At 45.4% G+C, this 22,654-nt stretch overlaps 1 protein-coding gene across 6 annotated transcripts in view; it reads right to left on the bottom strand.

Annotated features, from left to right (window-relative positions):
- Positions 1–15,372: 15,372 nt before the first annotated feature.
- The window catches only part of LLGL2 (LLGL scribble cell polarity complex component 2), a 32,847-nt gene continuing 25,565 nt past the window's right edge, over positions 15,373–22,654 (bottom strand). For 4 of the 6 annotated variants that reach the window (XM_051797795.1, XM_051797796.1, XM_051797798.1 and 1 more), the window contains exons 18-26: positions 21,841–21,957; positions 21,165–21,331; positions 20,266–20,530; positions 19,430–19,583; positions 18,366–18,403; positions 17,849–17,896; positions 17,273–17,315; positions 16,496–16,557; positions 15,373–16,085 (exon numbers count right to left, since the gene is read on the bottom strand). In XM_051797795.1, coding sequence (XP_051653755.1) covers positions 16,078–16,085; positions 16,496–16,557; positions 17,273–17,315; positions 17,849–17,896; positions 18,366–18,403; positions 19,430–19,583; positions 20,266–20,530; positions 21,165–21,331; positions 21,841–21,957 — 902 coding nt within the window. In that variant the 3' untranslated portion in view covers positions 15,373–16,077. Of the gene's footprint in view, positions 16,086–16,495; positions 16,558–16,983; positions 17,039–17,272; positions 17,316–17,848; positions 17,897–18,365; positions 18,404–19,429; positions 19,584–20,265; positions 20,531–21,164; positions 21,332–21,840; positions 21,958–22,654 lie in introns of those variants that run through there. The other 2 variants (XM_051797800.1, XM_051797801.1) reach the window with 2 other exon arrangements.

The following is a 22,654-nucleotide window of genomic DNA, read 5'->3' as shown; positions in this document are numbered from 1 at the left end:
CTCATTTCCTACCTGATGATGACACACTGCTCCTGCCCTGACGACTGGGACAGCGTGTAGGCCATTTCTGCTATGGCAAAGACGTGTCTGCATGGGCAGAAAGAAAACCCCCATCAACTGACCTCGCATTTCTACCTCACACACCCAGCACCAAAAGGTTACTCATCAGGGATCTACATTAGACACAGGTCCAAGCAACTACAACTTTGCCAAATGGGTTGTTCACTTCCTGTGACATTCATCCTGCTCTACCACACAACTGGAGGAACATAAAATACGCTCTGGAGCACAAATGGAACAGGGTTTAGGGAGTTATTCAAGAAAGAGGAACATACGGGGCATTTTTTGAGAGGGTGCCCTGATGGTACCGGGTAGCCACATCTTCAGAGTAGATACTCAGGTCTTTGAAAGGATTCACAGAAACCAAAATTTGCCCAATGTAAGTCTAGGACAAAAATAAGAAAGGGGAAAAAAGTCTGGTGGTTTCTTAGAATTTTCTGAATGAGGAATGCAACTGAACACATATATCAGTACAAAGATTTAAATGCCCTTTAAAAGAATACTGTCTGTTCTGACTATACTGTCATCTTATCCAGGGCGTGGTTTTTCAGTGTCATTTTCAAAGCTCTGTCATTAATAATTTGGGATAAGTGAGCACTCACTGGTCTGTGGTCATCTTCTCTGGCCACTGTCTATTCTCCCAGCTCCACATGAAATTACAGGCACAGGTTTGAACACCTGAGCCAGTAAGTGAAAAAAAGAGAACAATTAGCCATCCAGAGCTAGATCTGGATGGCAACACTGTGAAATGTTTGCATAAACTCGGAGGTTTCTTCTCAAGATCCACAATTTTTTACTCAGAACTGCTTTGCTAAGATAGGAGAGTCCCACCAGGAGCAGCTGAGGTTGAAATGGAACCCAGGTATACTCACAGGATGCCAGTGAATAGCAAAATTACAGAGAAGCTCTGAAACTTTCTGATTTTACCCCCAATATTTCATGTTATCTGCCTTCTGAGCAAAAGCTGTGTGAGTATCCTTTTTAATCACTTTAATGAACGAGCTCTTGAGCTACTTGGTGCACTATTAAAGCTTGATGGAATAATATCAATAATTTTCTCTTACAAGTCATTGTTCAGAATGAATGAGTGCTGAAGAAAACCAAACCAAACCAAACACCACCACCCACAGTTTATCTCATACATAAATGAGATTGCGGTGGAATCTCTTCTTCAGGCACAGCAGGACTGAGCTCTCAGAGACTTCCCTACAAATAGAAGAAAGGACTGGTCAGATATAAGCTTCACTTGCATATGTTAATAGTAGCCTTACTCAGCTATGATATGCATCAAATTAATTCTGTTTCCTCCCATGGTAGCCCAAGATCTGTAACGTGCTTTCTGTCGTTGAGCCAACTTTGAAGGATAACAATCAAGCCCCCGTGACCTGAACTAGTGCAGAATGCTACTGAGGGCACATACTCCAGCCTGGTTAGATCTTCAATCTCCTCAGCTTCTGCACAGGGGTCTTCACACCTGTACACCTGAAATGCAGATACATCACTGACAATCAGCACAAGTTCACTTTCATTCCAGTACCGGAGACAGCACCTGTACCTGTTTCTGCAGGAACTCCATCTCTAGCACATCGTCACTGGCATCTTCTGCCTCCCACTGCTCCTTGCAGACCTTCCTCACACGGCTGCTGGCCAGCTGTGGGTCCCTGTAGATGGCCCACTTGCTCAGGTTCTCGATGGTCAGGCGTGGCAGCAGCAGCTCCGAGTTCAGCCACGCTGCAGGGTCACAGCCCTGGCCCTGCTGCTGAGCCCAGTGAGCACCAGGAGTGACTACAGACCCTGCAGTCTGGAGGACACCCGAGCCTCCTTTGACATCCACCTCACTGGAATAATCTGATGTCCATATTGGATCCTCTTCATGCAGAAGGAAGCCCTGTCTGCTGTTTCTCTGGCTTTGACCCACCAAAGACCTGGGAAGGTCATATTTGAATCTGCTACCCTGTTGCACAGGTGTGACAGATTTTCTGTCTGATAGAGATCTCAGTTTTTCTAGGGAACAACCCTTCCCAGAGCCCCTGGATAAGGAGTTTTTAGCCTTAACCAAGCTGTGGACTCTGGGGAATACTATAGCAAACTTGGCATCAGTAGCACTGCTCTTCTCCTCATCCAAGCATGGAGAGGAACTGCTTCCATGAAGAGGGGAATCACTAGAAGGCAAATCAACGTGTCCCACTTCCTCTGCCATTTTAGGACTGCTTTTGCCCTCCAATAATGGAGGAGAAGATTCCTTGTCCCTCGGCTCAGCCCTCCCCAGCTGTCCAGCTGCACCAGGGAAGGCTTTGCCCGACCGACCAACCCACCCAGCAGTGCTTAGAAGCCGGATTGCCATTCTGCTTCTGAATCCAAAAGGTTTGCTGCTCTTCTTCCTCTTCCCAAACTTCTTCAAGAGCCATCTCGAAATACCAATTGCACGTGCCACGCTCAGCAGACGAGCTTTCAGCCTTGATTTCTTGGCAGGTTTTTGCCCAAGCCAGCTGGTGACTTTTCTAAAAGTAGAATGAGTGTGCAAGTGCTTGGATCCTTTCCAATCATGCTCATGTTCTGTTTCAGAAGGTGCCTCTGCAAGCACTTCTTCTGCTTTCTCTTCTTTTGCCTCTGAAGCCTGGCCCGAACTCAGTTTAACTTTTCCAGTAACTTTTCCAACTTTCTTCTTCTTTCCAAGGAGCTGCTTATTAGATGATTTTTTAACAATCATGGAGCAGCTTGAAGTATTTAATCTTTTCTCTCCAAAACTTTGAGTTATGTCAGGTTCTTTTTGTTTACTGAGGGTTTCTAGAGTCATGGGTTTTGAACAGATGCTTTCAACATTTTTCAGGTCTGAGTTGGTTCCCAAAGCCATCTGGACAGGATTCGGTTTACAGCTTGGTAACAGTTTGGTCTCAGCATTTTTATGTTTCTTTTTCAGACTGAGAGGGATTTGGGATTGAGAACTTTTCTTTGTGAGCATCATCACTGCTAGTTCCTGCTTGCTGCAGTCTGATGAACTGTCCCTCTGTCCATGTGCTACCTCTTCACCTTGTTGTGCAATCTCACACCTCCCAGACTTCTCCTTCAAAGTCCTTTGCTGTTTGGAGAGCAAAGGGTTGTCTTCCAGCACACTGCCTTCATTGTTCACCATCTCCTCCTGTTCAGATCCTTGATGTGCTTTGCTAAGGCCAACATGGAGTTTTGCTTTCACAGCACTTGGCAGGGGTTTTGTTGCATTTTCCTTCCCTTCATCAGTGGTCTCTTCAGTTCTGTTCTCCCCAACACTGTCAGAATTTATATGTCCCTCCTTAGATATATCTTGAACTCTGTCATTTTCTAGTATATTTTCCTTGTCTACTTCATTATTTTCTCTGTTCTTAAGACTCTTAACTTGGAATTCTGAAATGTTTACCTCATCATCTGCCCCACTGTCCTCAGCTAGAACACATTTTGGTTGTGTCAGCATGTCATCTTGCTTCTTCATCTTCTCCTCTGCTTCCAATCCTGCACATTCAGTGCCTTCATCCTCAGATTCAATTTTTCCATCTGTGGTTTCCTGCTCCCTTTCAGGTTCAATAGATGCTTCATTGCTTTCATCAACCACCTCCTTGTAGCCTTTGCCTTCAGTCACAGGAGGACCTTCGAGCATGGCTTCTTTCTCACTGTTGCCATCTTCCTCTTCTGAACTGCTCCTCTCTTCTGAACTACCCTTCTCTTCTGAAGAACTGCTCTTCTCTTCTGAACTGTTCCTCTGTTCTGAAGAACTGCCCTTCTCTTCTGAAGAGCTGCTCTTCTCCTCACTGCTGGAAGTGCTGCCCACTACAGTCTCTTTTGTACCCATTTCTTGGGTCCCATGGCCTTCACTGCTGGAGTCAGAGCAGGAGTTTCCTGAGGTTTCCAGGAAATTTTCTTCTTCGCTTTCAGTGATGACAATCCTGGCACATTTTTCAACTTTCTTTTTCCCAGTCCTCTCACCTTTTCCCTGAGCTGTACTGCCTCGGGATTGAGGACTTGACTTCTGCCCAGAAGCCTCCTTAAAGCCCTGTTTCCCTCTGTGCTTTCCCCTGAGGTTCTGTGCCTTTTCTGGTGGGTTCTGTTTCCGAAAAGAGCCTCCAGCACTTTGCTCTGCAATTGCCTTTATAGACTCCAACTCAGTGACTTTTCCCCTGACACCAACACGCTTTCCACACTTCTTTTTAGAACTGTGTTTCTTGCTGTTTGTGGTAGATTTACCCTCCTTGTCACTGCTGTCCTCACTTTCCTGCCCTGATGTCCTTTCCTGTTGCTTGCAGGCCTTTTGGTTTTTCCCCTCCAACCTGGACATGACCCGTTCTCTATGTTTTCTTCCCAAGCCAGATTCACTTTTATCATTTCTCTTGTAGGCTCTTTTTCCCTGGAATAACCTTTTGTGGTCATTTTCTTTGCTTCCCTGAAGCCTCCCCAGACTCTGGATTTTTAAGGGCTCTTCTTCAAGGGTGTCACCTTGTCCAGGCAGTGACTCTTTGCCCTTCAGTTGCCCCCTACTCTTCCCTTCCCTCTGCCTCCCACAGTGGATCTTTGAGTCTCCTGGGGAGCTCATGTTTTTCTCACAATTCAACACTTTCTCTTTTCCAGCCCTTTTCTGTCGAGTCTTGGATGGGGAAGGAGGCATTTCTCCAGCGTTCAGGAGTGTGTGAGGGCTTGTCTCAATTCACCTATGAAAGGAAACATTGTGCATTTTGCTATGAAATCAGCTACAAAGGGAGGCCAGATCTTCCTAAGCACTAGTTTACCTTGTTTCTATAGAGCCAAATGTCTGCAGAATCTCACCTGTGCCAAACTGACTGTCCTGTTCCAGGTTAAGCTCTGGTTTATTTTGTCATGAATCACCCTGATTTTCTTTTTTTTTGTTAAGACTCTTGCCACAGGCAACTGTCCATGATTTTCTACAGTTGACAAAGATTTGGCCACACTGCAGTTTAAGAAATAATGATTATTTATTTCAGGTTTTACTTCACTTTTGCTTTTATAGTATGCAGGCTACAAGCCCAAAAGAGTTCTGGACAAGGTTTGTTGAAACTTGCTTCCATCCACAGGCATCTCCCCGCCCTAAAGGGGATGGGGAAAGAGCACACAGTCAAGGTTGCTATTCAGCAAGCTTTAAAGCTTTAAAGCTTTGCAGGTGCTATAAAGTCTGACAAGGAGTGAGAATTTTTAGCATTTAGTACCTCAGGAAGGCAGCCTACTCTGCTGGAAGGAAATGCAACCATTCTCCAGGACATCTAATGACCTGCTTGCATTCTGAAACTTGTCCAAGCATCCTTAAAAGTCATTAAAATAAATTTTTTTAAAAGGCCATTGAAAAATACATTCCAGTACTCTGAGAGCAAACCAGCAAGAATCAACTGTGTGAATCAAAGTTTGCCTCACCTCAGTCACTCCAAGGAGGGCAGCAAAACCCCATTTCAGATTTACACAATCCAGGAAGGCTGATGCTCCAAAAAAAAAGCCCACTTGGTGTGTGTAAGGCACATGGTCTTATTGCAAATGTTGGGGTTTTTTTCTCTGTACTACCCATTCTGTACTCTTCTGCACGACAGAACAATCTGCAATGGGGAACACACAGCATCTCCCTTTTCCCCAGCTGCAACTCTGACACTGAAGCAAAAAGCTGCTGCCCTGAAAGCAGTTACATACAGTTAAGGGTTCCTCAACAGTGTCTTTAGGGTTCCCTCTAAACTTACTTTTTTGCTCTGGTCTAGAGTTAAAACATCTCAGACACATGTGTTGCACAGTGCAGAGTTCATCTCATAAAACCAAATCCTCTTCCATCCCTCTCTTTAAACAGAACTCTCTAAATTACGTAGGTGTCTGGTCACCTTATTTCAGCCCTCCTCCTCCCCCCCCACTTAATACCCCAATATTAGTGGCCTAGATCTCTAAATCCTGCAAAAAGACTTTTGTTGCTGAGATTAATGGCAGCTGAATTAGGCCCTAAATCCTCAGTACAGAATAGTTGTTAATATTCTGTTCTCCTGGGGGCTTAAAGTTGATACAGCTTCTCTACGGTGCCAAAAGCAGGAGAAAATAATAAAAGTTTGCTTTTATGTGCTGTTGCTAGATAGTCATGTGTCTGGAGAGCTAAAGCCTTCCACAAAACAAAAATGCTGCAATTCTTGGATGATGGGGAAGGTCAGGAACACAGCCCAAATTTGTAGGGAGCTTGGACACAGGACTTTGGTTTGACTCCCTGTAAAGACGGGACCCCAGACTGAATCTAGGTTAGAAAGTGAAAAACTAGAGTTCACAATTCTTCTGAGACAGGGTTTTAGAGCAGATTGGTTTGTAACACCACTATTATTACTGGGAATGGGAAGATGAATCACTGCTTATATAAACAATTCCTTTGACATCAGACCTGCTCTGATTAACTGCCCTGGACCATCTGGAACAGGTGAAAGATCCTGCTCATCAGTTTTTCAGCACCCCTCACTAACACCAACTTCATCTAAATCACCACAGGATAAAGAACAATACAATTTCATTCTTCCTTTTCAGCAGAAATAACTTACATCAGAGAAAAAGAGAACCCCGGTGCTGTTAAGAAACAGAGCATGAACCCACAGATAAAAAGAGCAAAAAGCTCATGCTGCTATTTTAAGATCAGTAGGGAATTGTCCCGTCTTCCCTAAACACAGTGGTTTCTCCCAGCTCACAGAGAGGAAAAGTACAATCATTAATCCTAAAGGGACATATTTGGAACTTAATTCTTAAGTTTCTATTTTCATTCACCTGTAGAAATTGCTCAAAGTCCTTCTTTTATCACTGCAAACAGTAATTTTTGCAACGTACCTACACTGTCCGCCCTGATTCTGTTGAATCCCCAGTATTATAGGTCACATCCATGTAATGGTAACATATTCCTTCTCCTGTGCCTTGTTTCCATGCAGCCCAGAGTCTGTTCCAGCCTCCTTGCAAGCCTTCCCAGCTGTGGAGTCTGACATGGATTCTGGCTGGGCTGCGTCCCAACAGCAGATGATTACAGGTATATGGAAGGAAAGTGGCATTAATTATTCAAGCTTTCTCGTGGTACCTTTGAACTTTTCAACCAGCAACATCACCAGCTGGTTGGCAGAGTTTGGGATAAAAGAAGAGGTGGGATTTCACCTAGGCAAGAGGCAGGCTCAGATGTGGTATGATGAGGTGCATCCCCAAAGACAGACTGACAAGGAGAGGTCAATTCCAATACCAAAACACATCTGCTATGATATGGGCAAGAGACTACCAGACAAGGCACAGTGAATACTACCTTGAAACAAGCTTAGGCCAGTAAAAGGGATTAAATCATAGGCCCCTTTCTTCTGCATCCCTGGAGTTTTATTCCAGGGAGCCAAGCACGGGTAGCTCAGCCCCTGCTCCCTTCTCCTTGCCAATACCAAGCCCTCTGCTGACAACAGGAAAGTATTTTCCAGCTCGGCACTGAAAAGACAGCAAAACTGGCACCATTTTTGCCCTCATTATGCCTAAATCTCAGTCCAAATCGAGCAGAATGACTAAATCTCCTTTCAGCTCGAATTTCCAAATAAAGCCCTTCTCCCCTTGCTTGCAGACAGGTCGAGGTTACTCACAGCAGGTGATGGTGTCCCTGCAGTGCTGCTGGCTAAGTCAGTGGTGGGTTTCCCCTGCCTAGTTTGCTCTCAAGAAACCAGGTAAGAGAGCAAACACAAATGCACAGCCTGGTCTGTACGTGCAGCCTCCCCCTGCACTCACCAGGCTGCAAAGGGACAACACAGTCAGTGCAGATTTAACTACTCCGAGGGTGTCCCTGGTTCTTTAAGGTTTCCCACTCCCAAAAAGCCTTTCCAGAGACGGTGGAGATTAAACAAGATAAACTCAGGTGTGGCCAGCCAGCAGAACAAGTGACCCAAACATAAAATGTGATGAGTGCTATTAAGATAAGATTTCAGAGGTTCAGCAGCTTTAGTTTGGGTGGGACCTGTTTGTCTATCTCCTTCCAAGAGCCCGTGGCTGCTATGTACTGTACCTTGAGGGCTCCTTCACCAAGAAGCAAAGATAAAAACTGGGGGAGTTGAGCTGGAGAACTTAAACACTGCACCTAAGCTTTTCCTCACTGGATGGTCCACTTCTCTTAGTTAACTCTTTCATCCCGTTCTTTTATGAACTGCTTACAAAAAACTCTCTGCAGAGAGGAGACCTCTCCTGTAAAGCCCAGAATTTACTGATGCCATCTGGATCACGAATTCCTTAAGGACTCTTGGGGAAAAAGCCCCCGGGGCTTTTAGCTCTAAGTTTTTAATGTGGGTATGGCAGGGAGAAGAAACTGCTCTGAAAAATCTAACTCCTCACAGCTCCTGAGGAGAAAGTGGCTCTAACAAATGTCATTATCAGCTGGAGCCTCTTCAAGGCTCTGCATAGCCCAGGTAGAAACCAGAGCCCTCTGCTTCTTTGATTTCTTTGATTTGTCAGAAGTCTCAGATGTCAGATTGGGTTTTGCCCAGGGATGGCCAAGATGAAGCCACTGATCATGTTCACTTTCTTATCAGACTCCTGTCTGCTCTGAGCTACAGTGAGATGAGAAAGGCTGAGTCGCTGCTGTGCAGACAATCCCTCCCCACCTCAATCTCAAGCCTGAGCCTCAGCACCTCTAACCTGAATTCTCTGCACACACTGAACACTACATTTGTTTGCCTTTTAAAGTGATCCTGGCATGATGCTGTCAGGGAAAGGGAGATAAGCACCAGGAAAGATGAAACCCTTCCAGATTTCAGCAGACTGGACAGTGGAGTTTCCCGAAGATTCCTTCATTTATGCAAAATATCAGGTCCTTTCATCTAGTATTGAGCCACTACGATTTTAAAATGTTATTTGAGAGTGATAACACACCAGACCCACCTTTTCACCGTAAATTCCTCTGAAGTCAACCACATAAAATAAAAGCACTGATGCTATTGCAGAAAAGAGATACAAAAAGGTAACTCAGTTTTTTAAAATTACTAAAACACATTAATAAAAGAGCAGAAACTGGTTGTGATTGATCAGGAAAAAAAAGACACTTTGCATAAATTCAAAACCACCTTGTTTGTTTGGTAGTGGTTCAGGTAAGGAGGCTGGTCAAAGTTATTCTTAGGAACATCTGTCTTTAGGATTAAACTTGCATAAATGTATAAATGGGGTCTCCTCTTGGTTTTATTCTATTCAAGTAGACACTCCAGTCAGGACCCTGTAGCCTGTAAGACTGGTTTAAAAATATCTTCCTCTTTTTTGCATTTTCTCCCCACCCCAGTTGCATTGCATTAATATAAAATATCTCCACTGTTGTTTCCATATCATATCATATGCTGCCTCATTTTGACAGAAAACATTCTCCCTTGAGCCTGTACCCCAGGCTACTGAGAGAGAATTCCTGACCTTTCATTCCTGACCTCACTGTTTCGAACTGGTGAGGCCTCTGCTCTTTTCCTCCAGCTATTTTAAGATGATCTAGAAGGTCTCCAAGGGCCTCTTCCCCGGCAATAACCTGAGGAAGCCAAATAAACTATTCATGATTGCAAGGGGAAACCAAAACAATTAAGTTACATAGGTTTGAAAACAGCCTCCTTAAATATTTCAGGAGCACTTTGTTGCCCAATTGTCTGCCGTTCAGCGGGGCTGGGTGATCCTGTTACACTGGGAGGCAGCACCCACTGCCCCAGCCCAGGGGTCAGCCAGAACCACAGCCCAGCTGTGCAGACAGAGTCACACCCTCTGCAGGGATGGACTCGGTCTGAGTCTGAGCCCAAAGACTCTTCACTGTGCTAAGACACGGCTCAGACTTCCTCCTAATCCCCTGACTGACCTCTGTGGTGAGTGTCTAGAAAGAGCAAACTGAGGAGGCAAGGCTGTACTAACTGACCTCAGTCCTGCTGGTTTGGTAACTGCAGCAGGTAACAACAGGAATACCTGGGAGAGCAATGCCAGCAGCAGGAGCTCTGGCATGGTTAGGGGCCAGGAAACAGGCCCAGGTGTTGTCCTCCTGCACCTTCACTGCTGTTGTGCCCTGGGAGAGTGTAACAGGGTTTGATGTTTCTGCTTCCATCAGACTTTACTGGGTGCACTGAAGACCCTGGGTGGCCTCAAATAAGGAGCTGCCCTTCTCCCCCTTCCCCTTGTCTGCACAGCTGATGGGTTTGATACAGAGCTCCTCTGAGCCAGAGAAATCCCCTGGATTTGAACTGGGTTTCAAACCAATTATAGGTGAAAGCAAAGGGCCCTCCAGTCGTGGGGGGTGGGCCACAGCCCCCAGAGCTGTCCTTCCCTGGGAAATGACTGCTCTGCAGAAAGCAGCTGAGCCCCTGAAGTATAAATCAAAGGCTCCAAGTGGAATGTTAGACTGTCCAGACTGAAGTGATTACACCCAGGTATTTGAAAATCCCCAGCAGATGCTAATAAGCTTCCAGAGATAAAGGTAGGAGTAGTGCAGCTGAGTGAGTTCTCATGTTACAGCTAAACTGATTTTATGGGGCCACTTCTTCCTTCCAATGTCTTCTGTATTCCCCAACTTCTTCCTTTGCACCAGTTCTGGTGGTCACTTCAGTGCAATTTGACCTTCCAGGTGACCTAATGGTGAACTTCCTCTTAAAAGAGTGGCTTGCTTGCCTGGAATTGCTGCTGCTGGCTATTCCCTTCCAAGACTTTAACATAGTTAGTTAAAAAATAAATTAAAAAAGCACAGATGTGCACTAAGAGAAGAACGGGAGCAGGAACAAGAGACACAGAAAGGCAGAAACAGGTCTTGGTAGTGACACCACAAACAAAACTCTTTTGGATGTCACAGTTCCTGGGCTGACACTGCTTTTAGTAAAGGGCTTCATGAGCCTTCACTGGGTATTGGCACCTGCTGTGGAGTCCACAGCAAGTTAAGTATAAAAATTAAACCAGCCTTTTTAAAAAATTAATTCCATAGTGACTGCCACTTAGTGCTTCAGTTTTATTATTTCCTGGGCCTCATGGATTTTTTTTTTTCCAAGTCCTCATTACTGTTCATTTACATTTAAAACATCCACCTCTAATGAAAGTACAGTCAAATATCAAGAGGTCTGAACTGTGTGAGCAAACTGCCACAGAACTGACAAGATCACAGGTCATCAAACTGATTAAGGACTGTGATATCTCCTTTGGTCACAGCCTGTATTTCATCTGCTCTTATCTGTGTCAGAACGAAGTTGGGAGGATGTGCTTGTCTGTAGAACAATCATATCCTTTAAGAATACCTCTCCCAAATTCCATTTTTGTGGCTAACTTACAGTTTGGAATAAAGCTCTCTCAGTAATAGCTTAAACCACTTTCAACTCAATACACTGCCTAAGAAATAACACCAACCCTTTACTTGAACCTGCTTCCTTCGACTCTTACCCCCACCAGGACCTGAGCTGTAACATCTGACTTTGGAGTGACAGTCAGCAGCTCAGAGATGTCCTCGTGTAGCACATTTGGGTTTTTTAGGAGCTCAGACTGATCTGCAAGGGCTCAGCACAGCAATCTGATAAAGCCACGCTCCCTTTAAGGAATCAGAGTGTGAGCAGAATCCAAGCTTCATATTTTGAAGTCCCTGCCCTGAGCATAAGTAGGGAACAGGAGATTGACTTCAAACAAATGAACAACATTCAGAGTCTGTAGGAATAAGCACATAGTACACAGACTCATTTGCCAGAGGAGCAAACAGGAGGAAGAGATCCATATCTTTTGAAGGGGAAGATTCAGGGACAGGCTGGGCTATGCCCATGGAGATACAGGTCCTTCCTACCTTGGGTGACTCCCCCTGACTGCTCTCAGCACGTGTTAAGGACTATCCATCTTAAACAGAGAGCTCTCTTGCCAAAAAGCCATTTTAAAATATAACTTAGCTCCAAATACAACAGCTGTGCCACAAGAGCTGGAGAGCATCAGGTTCTTGTAGCTGGGGAAGAGGTGAGCAGTGGTAAGTCTCAAAGCACATTTTTAGCTACTCTCCTCTCTACTGAAACAGGCCACAAGTACAAAGAGCCTTTAAGTTCTCCTATCTCTGTGTTCCCAGCAAACCTGCCCCTCCCATCCCCACAGATCAGCCAACACTTACCTTCATGATATTCACATCTTCATGAGATGCAAGATGAAACACAACAGTTTCATTACAAGAAAATCATGCTTAGGAGAGACCATTTCTACCCAAGCAGACAGTTGGAACAAATTAACAACAGCAGGATGATCTCAAAAGCCATCCTACTGCTACAGCAGCCTTTTCACACAGGGATTTGTAGGTCCTCTTGGAAGCTGCACCTAACCTGGAAGGCTTGTCAAACACCCCATCATCATTATGTCAGGGGAAGAGGTTGATGTGCTGTATGGAAATAATTTAAGCACCTGGGCCTTGAGGCTGTGAGTGAAGGCACTGAGTTTCCTGTGACCAGGGGCTTGTGGCAGCTATTGGAGGAACTTTTCCACCTGGATTAACTCAGGGAATCAGCTTCAGCTGCAACACAACCTTGGCCTTTGCTCGAGAGATCACAAAGTCAAATAATGTGGCTTAGCAAGGACTGCTGGGTTTTAGACTTCAGTGCAAATTTGCTTCTGTCTCATCCTTCAGCTGTGCCAACCCAACACCAAATCCCAGTCCTGCTCTTAGTAAACAATTCATGGGGCCACATAGGCAGTGCCATTCTTTGGGGGCTGAATTCAGGACTACAGTCCAGGCATGCATTTGTTCGAGCTGCAATAGATACAACCATATTATGAGAAACAGACCAATTAAGCTGAAAAAAAATAATTCATTTTCTCGCTAACCAGACATGCCTCAGGCTTTATGACTAAGATGAAAAGTATTTTTCCTTCCAACATTATGTTCTTCTAATGGAAGTGTTAGACAAATTCAGCAAATACTCAGTTGCTAAACATCTGAGGAAAGCTTGTATTACTATTGAAAAGGAAAAAAAAAAAAAAAAGGAGCTCCAGGCCAAGCTTTTCTAAGACTAGAGAATTTTGGCACCAAATATGCAACCCTATAAAAGAGCTCACGTTACCAGAAAGCATTTGACCTAAAACTCAGGCCACTATAAAACAGCATCCCATATTAGGTACCCAATATGTGTATTCAGATGTGGAAAATTTGTTCTTTAGTTGTGATCCAAGCCTTTCCCCTCAGCAGAGAAACAGGTCTGTGAGGGGAACAAGTCTGTGCCAGCACGGCTGTAAGGGAGGATTTTTTTCAAGTCAGTGTTAACAGCAGCTCAGGTCCTGCAGCCAAGGGGCACTTCCCAGTGCCAGAGCCCAGTGAGGCTGCACAAAGCAGAAGGGGGGAGCACTGCCAAAGCCTGACTGGCAATAACCTTAATAAGGGCCAACGAGCCCTCAGAGTGCCTCCAAGCATTAAGCATTAGCTCTTGGAGAGAGCTAACAAACTTCCATCAGATCCCAGACACAGAGTTCAAGTGAAAGGTAGAGGTAGGCACAAAACTCGAGGAGTTTGGCAGCAGCTGAATCCTCTGATCAGAAACAGGCTGTTATTATTTGTGTCAGCTGACAAGCAGGGTAAGGGTAACCACAGGCTCAGAAGGCAATTCCTGAAAAGGAGAGATGCAGAGGGATTTTTTTCCCATTACATTCAAAAGCTGCTTACAGACATTCATTGAAGACTCCACTCTTCATGAGCATCTCATCCCATCACCTATTTTACTTGCTACTGGTTTTCTGACAGCACAAAAAATAGCCCCCAGTTCTGACTGTCACAAGGCTTTCCATCCTCTCCTGCTCAGCTCAGAATACAAGTGAAAGCACAGCACGAGTTCCACTCTTCCCCTGCTTTGCCTCTTTGCTATTTCTCCTGTATTTTAGGCATAGCAGCTCTAAAAGGACTCTTAATGTCTCTGCTCACAACAATAAGTCAGGGAGCTTATTCCAGTGAATCCTTCAGTTCCAAAGCATTGCTAGAATCTGCCATATATCAGCACACATCCTAAACTACTGGATCCTATTAGTAGTCTGGCTTGTGCTTTGAGGAAAGTAACAACAAGTCTGTATTCATTTTTATTGCTGTTGGTTTAAAATCTAAATGCCCTTTAAGGTGTACAAATGATAACATTTTTGTGACTTGTCTCACTCTTTTGGTGGACCCACTGGATTTTTCAAGTTATGCCAGTGAAAGTAGGGAGAAGTTAAAAATTCCTTCTTGCCCTTTCTGAGCAGGACTGCCACATGTCTTCCCTCCATCCTGCCAACCAATAAATACTCAGAAAAGGCATTAGAATCAGTCCATCTGTAAGGAGCAGAAAGCAGCAGCTGGGGGCACCAGGATGAGGCCCATGCACAAGATCACACCAGCTCAGAAACTGCTGATTGAACTAGAATTTCCTGTAAATTTGCTGCATCAGTGCCTGGCACAAGAGGTGGAAACAGCAGGCCACCTCTCTGTCAGCCTCAATCCTGCAGCAATAGAGACAAGGAAATAACAAAGCTAATAGAAATAAGGAAACGAAAGCTAGTTAGGAAATAGAAACTGAGAAGGAGAGAGGGCTCTCTAAAACCTCATTAGCAATAAATTAGGTCTCAAAGGAGATGTTAACACTTCTAGAAGGAAGGGTGACTGAAACACAAGCTGAACAACAGCAACTCTGCAACCATTTTCTTCTGCAGAATAGAAAGTGCCACCCTATTGCTGCAGGAAAGAAAGGATCCCTCAGCCTTGCTCAGGAAGATCAAGACAGATCCTGAAACAAGAGGGCTTCTAAGGAGAGGTTTCCAAAGCATGCCAAGGGATGGCAGCTCAGCACCCAGTCTGGGGGGATTTAGTTCTTCTGTACTGGCTCTCATGGTGCTACAAGCAAGTTACAGGAGAGAAATCTGAGAATATTCTGGTCTTTTTCTTAGCTGGAAAAGAGGACACTGGTCAGGGACAAAGGAACCAAAATTTTAAAGAGTAGCTACCTGCTCTATGCAGAGTTTCACCAGCTTCAATTCAAAACCCACTGGCAGACAGCACAGCAGCAATGCCAGATCAACTGTGTCTCCCTTCAGCGTTTTATCACCCATGTTATTTCAGGACAAACCAGCAGTGACCTTCCAGGGACTATCATCTGAGCCAGTGCCCTTTCCTGGCACCATCCCCAATCCCATATGGATTGCAGGACGGTGATACAATCACTTTGATTGCCACATGCATCTTCTCCAACCCAGCACCTTGCTTCACCTCCAGGGGTGCTCTGTGCCTCTCAGCTCAGAGAGGGACAGCTCCACCTCCTCCAAGGGATATGTGGCCAGGAGCCTGTGGCCAGTGTGAAAGCAGCTGCTGAAGGGAAGAACAGATATGAGAGCAGACAAGGATCACAAAAGGGAATTCAGAGTTTTATTTCAAAAAAAAAAAAAAAAAAAAAAGAGCAACGTAGTGTTGAAACAAAAAATCAGTTCCATTAGTTCTCCTCCGATTTGAATGGCTACAAAAATAGATTCTACCCAAATCCATAAAGCCAGTTAACAGTACCATAACAAACAAACCCCAAAATTACTCATTCAGATACCACAAACAGCAGTCACAGGAATCTAGCATATATTATTTAATGTTTTCTTTAAAAAGTAGATTTCTAAATGTTTCCGTTAAAACTGAAATACCCATAAGATTTTTAAAAAAATTGTACAAAAAAAAAAAATAATTTTAAACCAAGTTGGAGGTAACAGTGTGCGTTTATTAAAATCCTGCACCAGGGCAGTAAAACATTTATAATTTAAAACCCAGCCCAGTAGAAAAGAGAAATGTGCAAACATTTGAATGTTAGATGTACTCAGAGGCTTGTGGTGCATCAGACCTGGCGATCCACTTCTGTCCTAATGCAAGGCGGGCTCCACGAGGAGAGGTCTCTAAAGAGGCACTGGAGGGGAGGCAGAGGCAGCAAGGCACAGTCATGGCCAAGCTGCAGCTCTCACCAGTCTGTGACACTGGGAGCACTGGTGCCTTCTCCCCAGGGACGGTTTGCCCAATCAGTAGTGTTATGGCACTCAATCCAATGCCGGGAAGTCCTTGATGAATTCTGGTCAATCTGCTTCAGGATGAAAGAAAGCAAAAGCCATTTAAAAAAAAAAAAACAAACCACAACCCAAAAGGTGAAAGCTAATGAGAGCTCATGAGCTGGTACACTCAGGTTGTTGCTGTGAGCTCCGGCTGCCTCGCCAGCTCGCTTTGTGGTTAAGAGTCAGGCAGGAGCCTTCAAAGGATTTTCAGCTCTTCCTTTAACACTGAGGCAGCACATTTACTTGTGTGGCACATAAGGAGCTGAACAGTGCTCATACACCACTCACCCACTCAGCAATTTTCCCGTCCTGAAAATTCAGGTCAGATTTCTGCACTGTTGCAAAGCATTTAAATAAGCTGAATCTTACACAGAAATTTCATTCTACTTTCTGCTTCCTCTGGCTACTTCACTGGGCCCCAAATATCTTCAGCCTCACCTACCTCCTCCATTACTTAGTCCATGTCCTAACGGACTTCTTGCCGAATTTCTTTCTGCATAGCTCCTGCAATGACACAAGAAAAAGATTTCCTTATTGCAATGCAGTCTCATCCCATCCACTCCCAGATGCTGACAGAAGACCAGGATGAGGTAGTGTCCAGAGGAAGTGTGCAGAGCAGAGCAGGTCAGGCAGTCACTGATCCTCACACACCAGCAGTTACCAATCCCACCAAGCCTCCTGCATCCGTTGCAGACAGTAGTCCTTTGTGTACACTTGGTAGCCCCCTGTCACCTGAACATCAGTGTTCCACAGGGAGGTAAGACAAAGCCCCGCACCCATGGTGGTAGCTCAGCTCTATTGTACAGACAGAATGGGAGCAGAGGCACTGAACACATCCAAGTGACAGTGTCAAGCCAGGATTAAAACTCCAGAGTCCCATCCTTGACCAACTAAGCCCGTGTGGCCTGCCCTTAGATCACAAATAGAAACCTGTATGCGAATACTCAGACTCCTGTTCCTTTGGGATGTGGGAATGTGATCTCTCCTGCTTTTCGGAGAGAAAGAGACAAAGCATTATTCATAAAAAAACGTCAAGGGACAGCATGTGAAAGAGAACCTGCCTCTCATTATTGCCCTTTGGTAGCTTGGGGGACACACACGTGTCCAGGTTCCAGCAAAAGGATCCCTGTCACCACATTGGGCATCCCCCTGTATTCAATTCCAACTGCCATCCCTTGCCAGCCCCAGCCATTAGGAACAGAAGCTGTTTGATACTTACCCTCTGCCCCCCTCCAGAGTACTCTGGATCTCCTTCAGCACTTCTGGAAAGCAGAGGGTTAAAGCAGTGAGCCAAAGCAGTGAGGATCTGCTTTCAGGCAGCAGCCTGACTACATTCCACCTCCCCACTGAACAGCCTCCAAAACCTGCCTCCCACAACACAGAGGTCAGACCCTGTACCATCACTGCCTCTTCAGTTGCACCAGGTTTGTACTGGACAAGCTGGCACACAGGACTGAAGGAATCATTTGCCAGAGGAAATATTGCCAGTCCCTCTGTACCAGAGCCCCAAAGGAACTGTCTGTTCCAGCTGTCATTTTACAGAAGTCCTATTGTAAATAAAGATCCTGCTCTTATCTCAGCAGGGAATTCGGCTCTGTGGAACAACCCCTGCCTGAGGGCATGGCTATCTGTCCAACCCCCCATTTCCAGGACTCAAGAAAACCCAGCATTTCTACCAGTAATTGCAGATCCCTTGGAACTGAGTACTGGAACCCATAAAATTCCCAGCAGCTTTCTTCTTTTCCCACACAGAAAGGCACCTGCCCTCTCAGTAGCAAGACTTTATCTCACTCACTTTCATCATTGAGTAAGGCATGTTCCATCAGCCTCCCAGACTTCCTTTCTGAAAAAAAAAAAAGAGTAGGAAAAAAAGCTCTTAGCTAACAATATTTCCCCCTTTTTACGAAATAAGTGCAATTTTGGAAACCCACAATGGAACTGGATTTCTTTCCCCCCTTTTAAGTATCTTTTGACTTTCCTGAATGCTTCACAACTAATCCTTGAAGTCTCTCACATGCTGAACTGTATTTTCCAGCAATACTAGTCTGGATAACAGAAGATTTCATGATTAACTTCAGACCTTACCCTCCCAAATGCCTCTTCCCTCCAGCAAAAACTCTGTCCTATCCTTTAAGGTAATCTTGCCACATGCAATCACTTCAGAGCTATCAACTACTGTGTCCAGTTTCCCTCACATCCCTCCTTACTTTCCCCTGTCTTAGGTATAAAAATATCAGCTGTAGCAATAGGAAAGATGTTTCAGGGGTTACACATCACCATGCTACCTTTAGTACAATTAATTTTTTGCTTACCATCTTCTCCGTAGTCACACGGACTCTTTCCTGGTCCCCTAAAAAAGGAAAGGAAGCAGAAAACAATCACTGACACTGAGGCACAGGGGTGCAGAGAATTCCTGTACACTCTTGGCAGGTGCAAGAAGCTCCAGTGCACGTCAACTAAATAGTTTGCTGAATGTAGGAAGGGCTTCACCACATGCTGGTGATGCAGAAGTCTGCAGGCACCACAGAACATTGCTAAACTTTCAGAATAAAATTCCTGTAAGGATCTCCACGAGTTTCAGATCTGCTGTTACTTGCTAATGTTCCAAGGGGAGAGGAGGAACACTGGATTTCCCTTCACAGAGCGACAGCTCAGCCTCACCAGTAACACAGAGCCCCTGAAGTGAGAGCCACGTGTCAGACACAGCATTTGGGAATGAGCAAAGCAAGCCAGAGCTTGCTTTAGGTTTGTGACTCCAGCTTAGGGATACAAATTCAAATGCTTCCTTGTTTTGTCCTAGCAAATCACAGAAGGTGCTGAGTTGGAAGGGACCCACAAGGATCATCGAGTCCAACTCTTCACCCTGCACAGGCCCATCCCCAAGAGTCACACCCTGTGCCCCAGAGGAACATCCAAACCCTCCTGGAGCTCTGGCAGCCTTGGTGCTGTGATCACTGCCCTGGGGAGCCTGTTCAGTGCCCAACCACCCTCTGGGGGAAGAACCTTTTTTTAATATTCAACCTAAACCTCCCCTGACACAACTTCAGGCCATTCCCTTGGTCCTGTCCCTGGTCCCCACAGAGCAGAGCTCAGTGCCTGCTCCTCCTCTTCTCCTCACAAGGAAGCTGTAACTGCAGTGAGGTCTTCCCTCAGTCTCCTCTTCTCCAGCTGAACACACCAAGTGCCCTCAGCTGCTCCTCACACAGCTCCCCCTCAAGGCCCTTCCCCATCTCCACTGCCCTCCTTTGGACTCTCTCCAATGGCTTCATATCTTTCTCATACTGCAGTGCCCAAAACTGCCCCCAGTATTCATGGTGAGATGTACTCCAGGTGGGAAAACCATCAGGGAGAAGAAGGTTACATTTCCAGATTTTACCTGGATTTCCTCACAGCATTCTCCACACCAGACTTGTTGTGCACATGATTGTTGGTTGTCACTTCTGGCATGTCCACGATGCACCGGGGCTCCACCAACCACTTGGTAGAGAGGGAAAACCTCTCAAACTCCGATGGTGAGATCAGATAGAAACCTACAGATGATTGGGAATGTATTAGCAATTCTCAAGCCCAAGAACACAGTTATAGATCTAAAGGTGATCCAAAAAAGAACAGATCTAGGCATGCTCTATGCTTGGCACAAAGGGTTTGCACTTCCTCCTACCTAAACAAGGAGGGATCACTGAGGAAGATATTACCCCAAGGACTGGTTAGACTAGAGACTGTGCAATTTAAGATTATGCTGAGAGAGAACTGTGGACACTTAGAAAAAACAGCACAGAAAGATGTAAAAAAGGAACTGAAGAGCAGTGATCCATCCTCAGCAGCCACAGGACGCTGGATTGCAGTCTTGCAGTGTGAATGTTCAGCCACAGACATGTATAGAAGGCATAACACAGTCATTTATCCAGTGCTTGCTGCTTAGAGAGCCGTTCCCTTCACTCCAGAAAAGAGGAGGGTAGCCAGGTGGAAGGTACCTACGTGGCACATCCAACCTGTTAGCTGAAAACCACCATATCCATTAACAGTAATGGAATAAACTCACTTCTGCTCCTGTTTATTCATGTGTCTGTACCTGTTGGCAACTGGTACTGGCCAGAAACACAAGATGGACGCATTTATGAAATATTTACATGTGTACACTAAACACCAAGCCCTCTTCCATTGTCTCAAACACACGACAGAGGTAGATGGTTTGGGAGAAGCCCACCTCACCTTGGCCATATTTGGTGAAGACACAGGATGCAATGCCACTCACATCCTCCTTGCGGATGCAGGGGTAGCGGATCTGTAACTTGAGGAAGGGCAGCGAGATGATCTGAATGTCTCCCAGGTTAGTCAGGACAGCCAGGTCATTCTCGCTGTAATCGTCGGTCTTGCAGCTGCCAAAGTTTGCAACTGTCACCTTTCGTACCCTACAGCCCTCCAGGGCTGTCAGCTTGAGCTTCAGTTTGGAGCTGACCTTGGGTAAGGTGAATACCTGTCAACAGAAACAAGACACTGACACCTCCTTCCTGCACAAAGGCAGCAGCAGCTCCCCAGGACATTGCTGCTCCCCCCCTGAACAACGTTTTCATTCACAGTGAATACACAGAGGTGTAACACGAGTCACCCCCCTGCTCATGGGACAAGAAGGAATCAGCCACAGTCAGTGTGAGAACCTGTTTCTGTTCTGGTATCAGTTTTACCCCTCAGGCTGCACACTGTGCTTCTCCCCTATTTTTTCAAAACCCCTCCATATCTGGCTACAAACTATTACAGAAAGAGAACGGGGTTTGACTAGTTAGTGTGCAAAACAATAAGTTTTTCAGCTACTTCTTCAGAGAAATACCTACTGATTCCTGTTTCTGCAAAAACCACAGCAAAAGCTCTTTCCTGAAAGCAGAAGCTTTGGTCCAAAGACCATAGTGTAATACAGGCATAAAATTTCTATGTTCAGCATGTGCTGAGTACCCAGTTTTCCAGCAGACACCTGATTTATGGACTGCACCAAACAGAAGTGCTGTCCCAGGGCTGTTATTGAGGACACAAGAATAAGCACTCTCTGCCCAGAGCTTTAGCAGATTTCATGCACGGTCCACATGCACCTCCTTTCCTCAATAGGTGATGCCTACCTTAAATTGCTCTTCAGATACCACCAGCAGCTGATGGCTGCCTTGCATATCAGGACTCTTGGAAAGGTCATGTGCTACTTCTAGAGGTTCTGGGAGGGGAGTGCTGCGTCCATCCAAGACAAGTATCCCCACAACAGGAGCCCTGTGCATCAGCTGAATCTCTTTGGCTAGACAGGCAAGATAAGGAGGGAAAACAAACAGAAAAAACAAACAGGAGTCTAGTCAGAGACACTGTTAGAAACTCACTCACTTCCTCTCAGGGCTGGAGACCTACATACTGTGATTATAGAAATGCTGCCTAAAAAGATTTAGTACTTAAAGGGCATTCAAACTGGACTGTTTTGTGTTAAACAGCAACTATTGTTACATAAAGACAACAGGTCCAGCTGTCAGAATAAAGGACATGCACTGAGGCTTGATGGTAGATTTCAGTGACAGCTGACGCAAATTTAGATTTCTGAAGTGAGTAGGAAATGAGGCTGAGGAATGTCAAGCAGTGCTGGAACTCACTCCCCTCTCCAGTTCATTCACTAGAGTGAGCACTGCTTAGCTCAGACACTGCCACACTTGGCTCCACTCTCACTGATAAACAGCAATAATTGAGCTTTTCTGTACGTAACTCCTGTGAGTGATGGCTCAGATCCATTAGAGCTGTGCTTTCCCAAGGGACACTTACCCTGCTCTGCCCTGACAGGCTCATCCATCCTCCTCTCTGCTGGGGGAACACGTAAACAGAAGGCGTAGACAGTCCCTCCGTTGGTGCCAGCCCACAGGGACGGGCAGTGGCGGGAGCCTGGAGCAACAAAAAGGCCCATGAGCAAGACACCACCTGTGACACCCCTGGATAACTGCTGTCCCCAGCTATACACATCCTCCCCCTCTGTTTACATCCTAAATATCTTTATATTAGGGCAGACTTGCCAAGGAAACTACGGGTTCTTAGCACTTCTTTTCCCAACACATGTCCACCAGCAGCCCTGAAAAAGGACATGGCATGTGAGCAAAGGAAAGAGTGCTGCTTCCATGAGCCACCACAATTGCTGCATCCATTTTTCACATATTAATAATCACACATGAGCAGAATAAACTTGTGTAACACATCAGTTTGGGCTCTGATGCACAACCAGCCACCACTTCCACCAAAATTAAAAGGCTCTGCTGGGGACAGGAGTGAACTTCAGAGTAATGACAGAAGGCAAAACTGAATCTAAAATGCCAGATGCCATTCCAGTACATTTGAAAACCACACATAAAGGCTTCATCCAAAGATGAACTACCACTTGCCTGGCATTAGCCAGCAGCCAGAATGGCTACATAACAATTCTGCATGACAACATATGCTCTTGTTCTATATTAGCTTTTCAGCACGGCACAAAGTAGGACACAGGGGGTGCCGAGTTTTGCTGGCAGTAAATCCTAAACACACTCCTTGGCAGAAGAAGTTAAAAAAAAAAAGAAAACAACATTTGGAAGAAGAGAGAGACGCTTTT

Source organism: Manacus candei, unplaced genomic scaffold, assembly GCF_025592945.1.
Source record: "Manacus candei isolate 608988 ecotype Guabito, Panama unplaced genomic scaffold, ASM2559294v1 h1tg000047l, whole genome shotgun sequence".
Classification (NCBI taxonomy): domain Eukaryota; kingdom Metazoa; phylum Chordata; class Aves; order Passeriformes; family Pipridae; genus Manacus; species Manacus candei.
The sequence above is the reverse complement of the archived record's forward strand: the minus strand, read 5'-3'. Positions and strand labels throughout refer to the sequence as shown.